The sequence below is a fragment of the Dipteris shenzhenensis genome, chromosome 22, assembly GCF_047967505.1.
Source record: "Dipteris shenzhenensis isolate YYH24624 ecotype China chromosome 22, Dip_SZ_1.0, whole genome shotgun sequence".
Lineage (NCBI taxonomy): Eukaryota > Viridiplantae > Streptophyta > Polypodiopsida > Gleicheniales > Dipteridaceae > Dipteris > Dipteris shenzhenensis.
The window spans coordinates 20070372-20086292 of NC_141617.1; the positions used below are offsets into that span (position 1 = coordinate 20070372).

At 42.9% G+C, this 15921-nt stretch overlaps 1 protein-coding gene across 1 annotated transcript; it reads left to right on the top strand.

Annotated features, from left to right (window-relative positions):
* Positions 1-11649: 11649 nt before the first annotated feature.
* Positions 11650-15472, top strand: LOC147887849 (uncharacterized). The gene is made up of 5 exons (XM_087393795.1): positions 11650-12009; positions 12127-12179; positions 12280-14043; positions 14192-14423; positions 14544-15472. Exons 1-5 carry the CDS (start codon positions 11820-11822, stop codon positions 15179-15181), a joined length of 2877 nt encoding a protein of 958 aa, XP_087249921.1. The 5' UTR covers positions 11650-11819; the 3' UTR covers positions 15182-15472.
* Positions 15473-15921: the final 449 nt, after the last annotated feature.

The following is a 15921-nucleotide window of genomic DNA, read 5'->3' on the forward strand; positions in this document are numbered from 1 at the left end:
GCCAGAATTTTATATTAACATACAAGTGTAGCTTCAATAAAAGTATCCATGACATTGATCACTGTAGAAATATCAAACTTGCTCACATAGGAGGATGTCACAACTTTGTGGAGATTGAGACACAAAAGCACTCCAAGATTCTTAGGTATTTAAAAAAAAAGAGAGGGATTGTGTTTCCTAGCCATTGAATATCACCTTTCAAGACTTTGAAGATGCCTAAAGTGTTTCATAGCCCTTAGGCTTGAAGGGAAGAGTCTTCCTACTTTGCCAAAACTTTGTGGAGTCAATAGTTACAAAGCCACTTGCATGGCATTTGATTGTTGCAGTAGGGCCTCTTTCCACCACGTCCTTAAACCACTTTACATCCAAAACATACATAAAGAAGCGTCGAAAGTCAAGCTTAATAATATCTTGGATTATGCCACAATAATCATCCATGGCTCCATTGGCTCCCTCAAAGCTAGCAATGACGCCACAATCTTGTGTGTTTCTCTTATCATCAATCCGTTGTGTTCGAAAATGCTTGCCCTCACACCATATAGCATTAAACATAGTGCACTACACTAAGAAAAAATTAATTAAATAAGCAATCTAAATTATTGACAGCTCCTAACTTATGCATAACATTCTATATACCGACCTTGCTCATGCATCCCCTAGCATACTCCCATTCTTCCATTGTAATATGCATCCCCTCGTCTTTCTCTGCTTTCTCCATTTCATCAAGTAGCCAATCCACACGAATATCCTTTGGAAGTGCTCTTGGATACTGAGGGTATGGCACACGAGATCTGTGGTGTGCACGAAAGAGGGCCCTTTCTTCTTGTCTTCTTGCCTTTGCATCCTTGTATCTTGTCACCCATCTTTTCATCACATCACTATTAAGCACGCAATAGAGGTTGATACTATTATGCAACTCCATGTCTATTACTTTGTTGCATCCTTTCCCTTGAGGCACAATAGAGGTCATCCTTAGGTCTTCATCATCTCTCCATAGTCATGGGAGAGAGCTATCCACATCAACAAGAAACTCAGAAATATATACAAGTGACTCTTGTACCAACCAACCCTCGGCCATGCTACCTTCGGGTCTTGCATTTTGTCTCACGAAGCCCTTCAAGGTCTTCATGAAGCGCTCGAGGAAGAACAACCATCGTGCATGTATAGTACCGCATATAGCAATCTCATCCACCACCAAATGCACTATAAGATGTAGTTGGCTTGTGAGAATAGAATGTGAAAATGTCTCCTCCACTAAACAAACCACCTCCACTGACATAACTTGAGCATTCTCAAGCGTGGTGGGATCTATTTCCTTTGAGCTCACATACCTAGAAATGAAAAAGCACACCATATTAGCAATATGAACACCTTGCATGGAGCATTGATACGCATCATATTTTGTATCATGTAAAGTACCTCACAAGCTCCCCCATCTTGTAAATACAATCTTTCACGTCCTTCGATGCACTATGAGAAATGCTAGTAGGTAGTATGAACTGAACCCACGAGGAGGTGGTTGATTAGTTACTTATAATTATTCACTCACAAATTTGAAAGGAAAAATATATTATGCACATAAAATACTTACTTGGAGCATCTTGTGCCAATCATGAGATTTCAAGCCACCTCTTTTCTTGCTCTTTGTAAAGGCTCCCTTCAAACACCTCATGAATCCAGTGGGAGTACGAATTGTAGTAATAGCGCGCTCACCACCACCATCTCTAGCTTTGATAACCTCCACGGTGCATGAGGTAAATAAACACGCCCATTTGGTCTCTCTTGTGGCCAAGCTTCACGCATCGTCCCTGTGGTACGTAGATCCTCCCTTATGCCTACGAAATCTCGTGTCCCATTCAAATGCTCCCAAATGGTAGATGCCACATTCTTGAAGATGGGATCAAGCAAGTGATTGATCTTGAGGTGGGACCAATATGGTAAACGATAAAAGATGAGTATCTAAACAAAAGCTGGTGTTAGCGGGCAATCTTTATTTCCAGCCAATATAGCACACATCATCCAATCTCCCGCAGTCGTGGCACTGCATCCTTTATCAAATTAAAACGGGATCATAACTCAAACATATGAACACCCATAGGTATCTCAATCAACCTTAACTCTTTAACACTTACCATGTTTACAGTCGCATCCCATTCTCCATACTTTGAGATGTGATTAAGTGTAATCCTGCATGCACGATACATGTTTCCTCGACATCGATCACACATACATTTGATTTTTTGCTCCAACCACATTTTGTGATGGTGGATACGGAGGGATTCATCCTCACTGGAGCTACTTGTTGAAGATGAAGACATACTACAAACAAACAACCCAAAAAAATTTGCTTTTCTTCAAATATTTAATTTTAAAACTCTGTGGCACATCTAAAGGTGTGTCTAAAATCGCGTCTGTTTGTTCTATGGTGCGCGTCTAAAACCAAGTCTGGTTTGTGTATTTAGATGCACAATTACACACGCTTATAGACGTGCTTATAGATGCGACTATAGATGCGGTTTTCAAATCTACTTTTAGAATGCTTGCTTTGCTTTTCTTCACATAAGCTTCATGCGGCTTGCTTGCTTTACTATTAACAGATCCATAGACCGACACTTAAGAGGAAGGCACCCACACTTACTTCCAAGCTTATAGGAGAAGAGGGTGAACAAGGAAGAGAAGCAACTTTGAAGGACAAGAAGCTTCCATACCTCTATCCAAGGTAAGTCTCTTTATGGTTGATCTTCTTTCGAAGTTGCTCTCTTTGGATTTGTCCTTTGTCGTATCCAAGAAACGAATGATTTGGTATTAGTGTTACGCTTTTCTGTCGGGCGCATGTCCTTTTCACTTTTTAGAATAGTCCGTCTGTCGGAGCACGTCCATAGATGCGTCTCAGAGTGCGTCTAAAACCGCATCTACAGGCGTGTCTATAGAGGCATCTAGCCTGTTTACAAACACAGACAGCCACATCTATAGATGCACTGTTATATGGAAAATAGACGCGCTTCTCAGAGGCATGTATAGACGTGCTCTGACAGTTTTAGACGCTTCCCTTCCCTTCCCTTCTCTTCTCTTCCCTTCCCTTTTCTCTCTCTTTTTCTCTTCTTTTTCTCTTCTCCGCTCATCAGTAATCTTCTTTTTTTCTTTTTTCTAGTTCATCATGTGGCCAGGAAGTTCTTCAGGCTCACCTGATCTCCGGGAGTCTATTTTTAGGGAGTTATATAACCTTTTAGGGCACCCTCCCAGTCCTGCGGAGTTATACGGCTACATGACGGGTACTCTAAACACCCCCTAGGATTCGGCACTACAGACTCCAAACCACCCCAACCCCACACCAGCTCAGATTACCCCAGCGGAGTTAGCACAGCCTAGTCGGCTACACAACCGAGGCCCTTCTCCCATGCCGTCTTATGCCCCTTCCCCCATGCCATCTTATGCCCCTTCCCCCATGCCGTTAGGAGGTACTTCTGTCTCGTAGAGCCGTTGGCGTACTCCTGTGCAGTCGAGACTCGGTTCTCCAGCTACGAGTGGTCCACATAGTCCCGTGCAGTCTCCAACTACGAGTAGCCAGCGTACTAGCTCGACACGACACGGTAGTAGGCGTAGTAGCAGGGAGAGCGGTGGGGGATGCATGGCACAGTGCTTTGGGAGGGGTGGTGGTGGGGACGATGATGATTCAGATGATTTAGATGTGCCTCCAGGTGATGGTACAATCTTCTATGACATCACTCAGACAGGAGGCATCTTGATGGATGCACGGGGGAAGGACATCATGGCCTTCATGCACTCTATAATTGCTAACAATTACAGAGATTGCTTTATCCACTACAAAGACCATCCAAAGAGGTTGGCTGATGAGACCCTCACTGCTGTTTGCTCTAGATATCCTAACCCCCCCAATTGTCATTTCATAGATAAATGGGCCAAGTCAAAGATTGTTATGATACTTGGCAATAAAAGATCTTCGCTTAAGAGGCAGGCACTAGCGGAGCTTGCTAGGCTTGACGGAGGTCAACCACCAAGGGGCCTGCCCCACACCGCTCACAAGCGTGAGTGGAAGAAAGCAATGAAGTCAATGAGGGAGGACCCCAGTCTGCAGCACGTGGAGGCACGAAGGATCCAGATGGAGCAATATGGAAGCGTGCATTTTGGAGTAGGGGGTGTTGAATCATGGGAGGCCCAATTTGTAAGTATCGATCTCAAATTATATTGCTTATGTAGTTTATTAGGAGGTTGTTTCTTTGTACTAACCCCTCCGCAAATTGTGTCATCTTGCAGCTTGATATCGTGGGCAGATACCCTACTCCTGTCGAGACAGTCTTCCACCGCCACCATCACAGAGGAGATACATGGAAGCACTTCTATCATGACAGGTTGATTACTGAGGAGTAGTATATCCGGGCTACTAGAGCGGCCCCCGAGGTATTTGAAAGTAATTAAATAATGTCAATATTATAAGTAAAGATTTGATTTTTTATACATTGATATATGTTATCCCTTGTTTACAGGCCCCTGTACAAGAAGACGAGAAAGAAGACGAGGAAGGAGGCGGAGAAGGGAGTGCAGAAGGGAGTACAGAAGGGAGCGTGGAAGGGAGCGAGGATGTGGAGAACTTAGATTAGTCATAGAAGTAGTGCTAGCTACTCTTTTTTTGTACTTAAAGCCACTGGCTTGGCTTCATGCCTCTTGTATATACACTCCTCTTATTTCTTGTACTTGAAGCCACATGACATGGCTTATCTTCGTGCTATATGTACATACAAGCACTTTTTGAGCTTTCAATTTTCTTGTGCAACGTTCTATCAATTAATGCGTTGTGAACTAAACGTTTTGGAGTTGTAGTGTTTTATTTGGAATTGTAATTGTTGGCTATAGACGTGCTTGCAAGAGTGCTAATTAAAATGCGGTTGGTTGTAAGAATTGAATTACACAATGTGGAAATGGGATTCCTGTAACTACATAGCATACACAACATACACAGCATTCTGTAAATTTAAAAAATATTATGTAGCACGTCTATTAGTGTGTCTATAAACGCGTCTATCTACGTGTCTGTCTGTTCGGGGAACGTCTATTTGTGCATCTATAAAAGCATCTATAAGACCGTTTATAAATGCATCTATACACGTGTTTAACGATGCGTCTGTCTATTTTTTAATTTTCTAGTAGAGCATCTATGTATGCATCTATATGCGTGTCTATACGCGCGTCTGTCTGCTATATAGATGCACCGTTAGATGCAGGTCTTTAGACGCGTAAATAGATACGCCCGTAAGTTTTTTTTTAGTTCAGTAAACGCGTCTATGTGCACGTTTGTGGGTGCTTTGTCTTGTTGTGATTGGGCATGAGTTTATTGTAATGTTGTCTATTGTTCTTGATTGTGGAGTGTTTGTGGCTGTATACGTCATGCCATGTAGGGAATTCATTGCTCAAGGAGTGCCCTTAGTACTACTGAAAAAGCCTAGACCTTGCCTAGAATTGCAGGGTCCTTGTTCTTAATTGCCTACAATGTGTTATGAACAGATCAAGTTTTGAGTATGTGTAGAGGAGTCATGCAAGTTGGTAGTTGGCATTGTGGGATACACGCTTCCAAGTAGCTAGCAAGGGTTGCCATAGTTTCTCTACAATAGAAAAGGTAACAAGAAAATTAGGTGGCCCTAATTGTTGTACCATTGTGAAAAGGTTTTTCTCTAATTTGTGTTTGCAATTTGCTAATGTTCAAAGGTAGGTAGAGTCACGATAGCCAATTTCGGATTGCAAAAGTTGCTCAACATGTCCTACACCTCATCCGACATTTTTGCATATGAACCCATGTGGATGATAGCACTTGGCAGACCAAATTTTCATGGTCTTGAAAAATACGTTTTCTATTGACATGGCAAAGTGCATGTCTACATTTGTCAGCTCCCCATCAAGCTATTTTTTGGTAAGAGGTTCACGTAGGTATGTTGTAGCTATGTGTGTCTCCATAGAATAGTGTGAGAAATGCTAGCTCATCACAATAGTTGTCTTTGAATATGCTCAATAGTGAGAATCCCTCAGAAGAGACATCAATTATTGGTTGTTCCTCAAAGATAACAACTTGTTGCCTATTGTATATCCCATGCACTAAAGTATCTATGTCAAACTCCTCTTGCAAGATGTTCAACTTCTTTTGTATCTCAATAAGTTTCTCTTCTTATGAGGTCTGCAACTTCAGTATGTGTTTCATCCATATTGGGTTTAGCTCCAACCTTGTTTTTCTTGTATAAAGGGTTGTCAAATAGTTCATTCAATGCTTAGAGTGCCAAACTGGGGCAAACAAGACCGCTCATGCAATTGTGTGCACATTGGAGTCTTCTTTTTGTTGCGACCATGGCTATGGCTCTATCCCAATTACGAAATGCGAGAGTACTCATTGCGCTCTGTCGACATCTACAAAGACATTCACAACATTTAAATGCAAACCAAATTGGCCCTCCAAGGTCAACTCGTGGATTTGTGCAAAGGGTATTTTGATTTCCATGAGGCAAGCTCAATGTCATTCAGTGTGGATGCGTACTTCATTTTCAATGTGAGCGTCATATTTTGCTTAGAAAGAATTGGGAACTTGTTGTTGTCTATTTGCTTGCAGCAAAGAGAACATACACTTTTTTGCTTTATGGATATGTCATGGGTCACTAGATCATTTTTTTACAAAAAGTGTTTGCTTGTTGAATCTAGTCATCTCTTTAATTTACAAGTGAATGCTAAGCAACAAGAACAAACACACATAAATCTAGGAGAATTGTTGATAATATTTGCATAAAGGTTTGCACGGAGTTTGCAAGTTTTTTCCTTTTGTTAGCCCTTTTTGTGTGTCGAATGGATTGTCTTCCAAAGAGCAATGCTCTTGATTAGTTGGTTGACTTAGCATGATAGCAAGATAAGGAATGCCATGAGATGTATTTGTTGTTGTCGTAGAGGCCATTCTAATTCTTTACAAATTTTAAAGCAATTATTTGGAGAGTGTATTCTTTGTGTAGGTATTGTATGTCATATGTGGCTATAATATCATTGGCACTCAAACTACAAGAACTTGTGCCTAGCTCAGCTACTTGAGTGCTGTGCTCCTTCTCTAGATGAATATTCCATTTCCTTATGATTGGAACCAATGGAATTATACTCAAATTACAGTAGCATTTGCACTAGATTCGTTGATTTAAAAATATGCTTGGACTACATTGGGTGTAGGCCCGACTCGAGTAACTTGAACACTTCTCTCCATCAGAACATAGTAAAGTGAATGTGCTATTGAATCCATTTGGGAAATGCATCAAACAATCAAAGAGGAAAGATTTAGAAATAGAAATAATATGAACTAGTTGGGCAAAGTAGAAATAGTATTAACTTGCACACTTTCACTCCATTGAAACATAGTAAAGTGAATGTGCTATTGGATATTTAAGAAATGCATCAAACAATCAAATAATAAGTAGAAAGAGCAAACATCTAGAAGTAGAAATAGTATTAATTAGTTGGGCAACTTGTTCTTAATATTGCATATGGCTAGACGTTAGAGCAAGAGTATGCCAAGCTGTGGCATTGAGCTTTGAGGACATTGAAATATGGTGGGAAAGCATATCAAGTAGTGAGTCATTGGTGCAAGATGGGAAAAAAATCCAATAAGCATTTTAGAAGATGTCTATTGCGTGGGCTTTTAATGTCAGAGTTTTCCTTTCTTTCAACATTGTGTGCATGATGGTCTCCAATACGTTCCATGCTTCTCTATGCTAACTACTTGTTTCTAAATTGACAGCTATCAAAAGAGTGTATGGAAGTGTATGAACCATATTCAAGAAGTGAATTAGAACACACAAAATGGTATAGAACACTATTTGCTCGTAGAATATGTAAAGTGTACTACTATTAAAAAAACGTTTAGGATAAGTGTTGTGCTCAAATGCTAATATGAAGTGAGAATTGTTGAATAAACATAATTTTAAGATCTATAGTGGTGTTTATGCAGTAAAGAGAGGTAAGAGAGAATGTGGCATAGCGATTCAATCTCTTGAATCATTCTTCTTGTGTATGCGGAGTCCTAACCCTAATCACTCCTTATAAAAGAACATAAGAGGGAATTCAAATAATTTGAGATTAATGCTATAAGAGCAAGATATTCCCAGGTCCATACATTATCAAAAAAACAACTATGGAAGTCTTGCAAAAAGTGGGAGTCTCTTGCTTACCATGATAAAGAATTTGCTACCGGCAGGTTGGGAGGTCACCTTGTGCAAGATGGGATATTTATTTGAGGATCTCCTCAGAAAAGGCAACTCCACAAATATTATTGAAAACAAGCATTTCATGGCTTATTTTCAGCTTCAAGCAGATCTAACCACAAGCTATGAAAAAGAGATAGAGCACAAGGACACTGATGACATGGATGATTACCTTGAAGATCATAATGTCGCAGTTGATGATGATGAAAAGATGGACTTACATGACCCGTTCAGAGAGAGGTTGGTGGATGAAGACAAAGATGATGATGTCTTCTTTGATAATTATGGCTCACAGGGTTATGTAAAAAGGCCACTACGACAATACTTAGCGGTATGAACTCTCTATTTCTCAACTAAATACAATTTTTTAAATAATATTTAAATTTAAAGATAATGAATCTAATCTCTCATATTTGTTTACAGGCAATAGAGGGAGAAGAAACGAATGAAGTCAATATGGAGGCACTCCCTTCTACTTCAGCAATGCAACCACCTCTAAATTTGATTGAAGAATCCCATGAGCACAAGAGCTTTAAAGACACCATGGAAAAGCAAAATGACCGCAAACATAGAATAAAGAGTGCTTTCCCATCCACGATGTGCAAAACCCAGCAAAAATGCTACGATCCCAAGCAAACTTGGCAATGCATAGCGAAGGTTCCCATGAAGGCAAACACCAACACCACATAAAAAATGGCAGGGATTTCAGAAGGATTGACGAAGTTTCAGATGCTTTAGCAAATAAAAGCGTTGGAAAGAGTCTTGGCCCCTTAATGCTAGGGTGGAGAGCAAAATTTTCGCTCTCCACCCTAGCATTACGGTGCCATGAATTGGCAGCATAGTTTACGGGGTTCCTCGCGGGAACAAGACAAGCATTGACAGGCAGAGGCATATCCTAGCAAATCTGCCAACGCGGGAACTCCCTCTAAATCGCTTCACATGTTCGAACATTTTTGAACTTTTGGACCTGCAAAATTTGAAAGAGGCTTGTTTTGTTTATTCCTGGAAGAGGACAATTTGGAAGCATGTAGTTGTGAGAGTTGAAATTCAAGCTTGCTCGTGCTCGATTTTTGGCTTTAGCGAACAATGTGAAAGAATATGTGAGAGGGGAGCTAATAAAATGCAATTTGGCTTTTGCAAATTGCGAGCCTTTGAAAAATTTCAAACTCGGCACTTCCGAAAAACCGGCACGATTCCCGGCCACGAAGGCTGTGTGGAGAAGAAATCTGCAGGGAGACGTATTATTATCCGGGGACGGGGCCAGCAATCGCGCACTGATAATGTGCGTCGTTGTTTTTTTTCCCCCCTCGTGTGTTGATGTGTGCAGCATCGATCGAGAATAGGCATATAGGCACTACCGCGCATCCAGAAATAAATGCATGGATGGTGATGGAGAACGGGCGAAACGATGGCCAAGTTCCAACAATCGAGTGGAGTTGCATGGATTGATGCTAATTGCTAACCGCAGTTGGCTAATCGATGCATGGATTGATGCTAATTAACGATGGCTATAGAAGACTACGATCTGACTAGAATCGATAACGTCAACGCATCATCTCTATAGTGGACGTCCGTCGACCGAGCGACGGATTTCAATGCATAGAAATCGTCGGCGAAAGGACGGCGAAATTTTTTGAAGAGGTCGGGAATTTTCGTTTTCAATCGATGTTGGGTATGAGTGAAAAAGAAGGCAAGGCACGGAATCGCAAGCTTGGCATTAAAGACGGAGTGGAGTGAGCGCAACGGAATGTCAGATTCCGGTACCACTGATTTTTAGGTTGCATCATCATAATGGTACTAAAAGTGGAATGTTATGATGATGGTTGAGGACTCGAGGAGTAATTTCTGGTTCCAAATTCGAGTTTAGGCTGGACTAGGTGAAATTAAACATCCGTGAAGTCAGGACTGACAGGACTGTACGATCTTAGATCGTTCATGAAACGTTAATAATCCGTCGCCGCGTTTGGACGGAATCCGACGGATTGTTGCGAAAACGTTGAACAAATATTCAACCCGGCGTAGTCCGGCGTCCGGACGCTGGTGTTTTAACGTTGTGGTTCCGAACTTCCGGCTTTGGTTTTCGCTTCGCTGAGTTCGCTCAACGGGATTGACGACCGGACTCACCGGCGAACTGAAAATTCTTCCATAATCTCGATATAATCATGGTCGAAAGTCTATTAATCATGCGACAATGCTGCCAAAATGGAACGGAATCAACGGATTTCCGACGGTCCGAGTAATAATCAAAAGGATATTAAACTGATGATGATGATGACGGAGCGCGACGAGAGCATTAAAGAGGGCGGCTGGTAAGGTAAAGTGATCATGATTTTGCCGGCAGAGGATGGAAAAGATTCCGACGACGAGGCACATTTTGCATTCACAAACTGCCGGGAATTCGAATTCGAAAACAGTTGATGAGCCTAAAATTCTTCCGTTGATCGTCTCGCCATATATATATCTACTTCGTCCACAAAACTCGAATTCTTCCGTCGGTTTCGTCCCGAAATTCTTCCGTCGATCGAAATTGTCGAGTTCTTACCGTTCGTCTTCCCGAAATTCTTCCGTCAATCATTTTCCTCTTTAGCTCTGTCTTTAATCTTCTTCCTGTTTCGAACTCGCCCTCTTCATTCATTGCTCATCCGCCATTGCTCCTCGACGCACCTATCCCGTGCACGCTCCTCCTTCAAACTCTTCCGCGCCATAGCTTCAAATCTTCAAAGCCAAGTTCGAATTATGGCTTTGGAGATTGCTACAAATCTCCGTTGCTACAAATCTCCGTTCTTCTCTCTTCGTCTCATCACCTTCTGCATCTCGGAGTTCCGGAGCTTGCGAAAAGATGCAACGACGACTATTGCATCCTCAGAGAAACAATCAGAGAGACAGTAAACACAGCAAACTTCTCCACCGACAGTCCTCTGTTCCTTCCTCCAGAATCGTACGTCCTCGCACACTCGAGATCATCGGGAATCGAGATCGTCCATGGCTCTTCGCCCAATTTCTTCCGACACCCGCTCCTCCCCATCAGCTTGCCGTCTCATCAGCTTTCCTGTTCCCGTCTCACCTTTCCCCTCATGCACACGCTTGCACCTCGTCCTCCTATCATTCCTGTAGCCGCATCAGAGATTCTTGGGTACCGCATTAGTTCCATTGTGCTCAGTCTGCTGTCAACCAGGACAATCCAAGTCGCCTCTTCCAACCGCCAACGCAATTTCAAACATCTCGTCTCCCTGTAGCCGAGTATTCTAATTTCTATCCCTTACGACCCCTGCCGCTTTTCAATACACCCTAAAGTCGTCGCAAAACTTTCCCCTGCTTTTAACTTTCAATATAGAAACCTTCTCCGTATCCATCCTGTTTTGAGCTGATCTCACCCCAGAATCCCTTCGCCTTTCACTTCTTTATGATTTTGGAGCCTCTTCCGACAGTCTTTTCCCTGACAGTAGCTTGTCTTACGCTCCAAATTTCAAACAGACCGCAGGAGCCTCTGTATGACGAAGGCGTATTCTCTCTAGTTTGATCACTAGGTCCTATTCACTTTCCCGATCCCAGCCGCTGTGTGCAAGCAACTTCCTTCCTTGCATGGTTCTTGAAGCTACATTCTCCATTATGGACGATCAGGTGGACGATTCGACAGAATCGACGCCCATGCCCTCCTTCGCGAGAAAGCATAACTTGAAAATAGGCGGATGCATTGGTGTTTTTTCGCATCTATTCGATTGGAATCGGGTTTTGGGAGCTAAATCATTTACGACAAGATTTCTTGTACCGGGTGAGTGCGACTTTCATAGGTCTCATCTTTTATTTGAAGTTCTCGAAAGTTGAAGCATGGGCTATGGATTTTGTCATCTTGATTTTCAGAAAATGTACTGGTTTCTACTTTTGACAGACGTACACAGCGATGCGGTGGTTGAGGGACATGGAACGGCGCAACCGATTCTGGTATGCAATCTTAGGGAGTCTTTAGCTTAACTGTTGTTGGCTTCTCGGAGAGAGAGATCTAGACGGTACTAACAGAACGACCTTCGTTTGACCTCTTCAGGCAAAATGCGCGACTCAGGCAGGACGAAGTGGACGGCGGACGGTGACGCCCTCGATTGAAAGATCGGCAACTCAGCTCGTCGGTGTCAGTGCTGTGGCAAACATCTCCTCTCTTGCGGATGCCGAGACACCAAAAGAGCTTCGGCAGCTTCTGCATGTCAAACAAGAGCCTTTTGTGCTCCAAGACCTATTACGAGAAGAGCCTAAGATCAGGAAAGCGGGCAAAAATCGGAATTCACAGAAAATCAAGGTGGAGGAAAACCGAAACTACAATGCAAGGAATTTGAAACAGGCAAAGTCTCCCTCTCAGCGGACAATGAGGGCCCCTGGAGAGAGCATTGTCGCCATGCCTACGTCGCAGGTTCGGGGACAATTGGCAATGAGCTCAATCCTATCGCCGAACAAGGGCACCAGCAAATTGGCATCACCCGGCAAGAGCCCCGTGAAGAGCCCGAACAAAAAGGCACTGCTAATGGAAGCAGCTGCCAGAATTCTCGAAGGTAGCAATCGATTACGAAAGCCGGTTGCTGCTAGGCGCTCTCTATTGGCAGAGATGGATGGCGAGCATGCATTGTCTGAAGTACAACCTAGTAAGAAATCTTCGAAGTCAAAGCTCAGGCAGAAACTAGCTTCCTCTCAAAGACCAGATTGTTCTGTTCTATCGAAAGCTCGGCAGGAGACGCATGGGGAACAGAACAAGCTGAACAAACAAAACAAGAAACGTGTTTCAACTGTCTCTCGTCTTGGAATAGGCAATCAAAGCGACGGAGACTCAGCCGACGCTGGGCTTGATTTCGGAAGGCCTGGCGGCAATAAGTCCACGCAAAGACACGATAAGGATTCCAATTCGCAGACCAGGGTATTTCCATATGATAGGTCTTCGAATAGCTCCCGCAGGGCGTTAGCCGGTCAGTCTGTACAAAAAAACGATGCTCCGAATCATGCTACAGCCGGGATTCATTTGTTCTATGGACGTTTCTTCCGGTCTGGAAAGGAGAAAAAAGATGGAGACGCAGCGGGTCCAAGTACAGCGGAACGAACAGAGGTCGCCTCGCGAAAAGCAATAGACGAGGGTCGCAGTGCAAAGAGTCAGTCTTCTGCAGTGCTACCTGGTATCAGGCGTGCAAAGTCTGCTGTGGACAAGGAAGACCGTTTGGATCATAAAGACGCGTCTGGGAGCACAGGTTTGCATGCAGGCGGATCGATAGACGAGGAGGAAAATCCAAACGTTGTGAATGAAGATGGATCACGTACAATAGGTACTTCGGAAGAAGAAATTCGTGGTCACGGTGTTGTTAATTCTGGTCAGACCACCAATTGCAAGAGCAGTTGGCCTACAATTCCTCACTCGGAATCCTTGGAAATGGAAGGTGACACTTTGCAGACGAGTCGATGCACAGACTCCTCGACTTCTGACCAGAAGGTTTGTGAGCGTTTTGCAGCTGAGAACGACTCCTCGAGGAACGAAAGAAGGCTTGACGGATTCGAAGTAGCAGCTGTTCTGGCAAATCAAAGCTCGATGCATGATGGTGAAGACCGTCAAGTAATCTTCTCTGGGTCTGAAATTTCAGAAGAGGAACGACCATGTATAGACAGCCACAGTACGCTACAGGCATCATCACACGCCGATGATTCCTTAGGTCTGAAAGGAACAATCAACATGCTGAAACTATGTGATTTTAGCTGGTGGGAGCGATCTGAGAATCGCAGTGCCAATGGGGAAGAACAACCTCTGGATCAAGATGATCTCCAATACTGTGAAGAGGTATACGTTGATGCGGGGTGCCTGGTTTGTCAAATTTGATTTGCATTGTTACATAATTTGAAGGATGCTCTAACAGATTTCAAGCGAAATTGGCACAGTTCTTCCTGATTTTGAGGCTCAATTCTGATTTCCATGATTTTGAGCGCAGGCTATTCCCGAGCTTGACGAGATCTCTTCCAGCGGAAACGTTAGAAGGCCGCCTTTTCTGCTCACAGCCTTTGAACAGAATACGGACGACAGAATGCTTGAAGAAGACCCTCCTATCGCTGCAAGTTTGAGTTGTATGGATGAAACTCAACAGTTCAGCCCAGTCTCGGTCCTTGATGCAGCATTCGAAGAAGATTCTCCTACTTTGGAACAGTCTATCGCAAGCTTCCAAGGTAGTTTTGCGACACATTGTGTGATCCTCAGGTTTCTTCTTTGTGTCCAGGATTTGTAGCGTTCTTCCTTGTATCGCTTTCCTGGATAACGTTAATGAAATATGCTCATCCTTGATACAGAAGCCAGACAACAACTGCTGAATAATGTTCGACGATACGAACTGCTTGCACAAACGGATTTGGAGATGTTGACAGAGTACACCGAGGTTGATTCTTCAATGGAAGATGATGAAGGTTTGTGCCTCCCTTGTGTGGAAAATTCATGCCACAGGGAATCAAAGGAAGAAGGTAAAGATGAATCCTCTGTCTGGCAATCAGAAGAAACCAGTTCTTGTGATTTCGAAGGACAGAGACAAGAGGATTGTCTGCAGGCAATTCAGGGCCAAGACTTCCAATCTTCCGAATGCTCAACACGGTTTGATCTGGTAGAGAGGTTCAAGAGTGGAGAGAGGCTGAATTGCAGACTTTTCTTTGATTGTGTGAGTGAAGCATTGGAATCCCATACATTGGGAGTTCCAATGGAGGCCAATGCATGTGCTCAGGAGCCCAGGGATGTCTGGCAATCTGGGCCAAAACCTGTGTTTACATTAGTATCAGATAAATTTGTGAATGCTTTACTTGAGAAAGACATAAGATGCCTTGGAAGCAGTTGGAGTGATTGTGGCAAAGATATTGAAGAGATAGGCTCAGAGATTGTGCGCACTCTTTTTGGACAGCTCATCCATGAGGTTTTAGCAGAACTCTTGGGAGTTTTTTAAACTCACATTTCTACAGTGCATGTGTCTCAATCTCCTACAGAAAAAGAATTCAACTCAGCAGGCAGGTAGAAGCTTTTTGTTCAGCTGCTTCATGTGGGTTACCAATTAATTGTAATCCATCTAGCCAGGAAAAGGCCTGGACATCAATCCCTTCTTGAAAACCAGAACGACATTGAAAGAAGCATGCAACATATACCATAAAACAAGAATATTTTTGAAGAGATCTTTCCTCCCGAGCATGCAGAAATAAAATTAGTTTACTGACTGCTTGACACATTTTATGAAAGGGATGATGAATGGATGTTTAAATCTTTAAGATGGGAGGAAGATAGGCGTTAAGGAGAAAATCCTACCAACTAATTGGTCTTAGATCTTGCTGTTTATTGACATATTCAATCTTGTGTATACGGAGTTTATGAAAGGGATGATGAATGGATCCTTAAATCTTGAAGATGGAGGAAGTTTGTGAAAGTAGGTGTTAAGAAGATCATCCTACCAAGGTGTTCTTAGCTCTTGCTGCTTATTGGTTTTATGAGTTCGATATAAAAGGGTTTTCCTGCCGAGCATCACAACTTTGCAGTATCTAGACATTCTGTGCTGCTGCTTGGGGCAGTGTTGAAGCTTATTTGAAAATCTGTGAGGTGGGCTAAAATAGCTTTTGATAGTTGTTGCTTAAGCAAAGCTTTCATGGCTGTGCAACAAACATCTGCCTCCTTTCAGCCTTTCATCCCTCGTGCAAC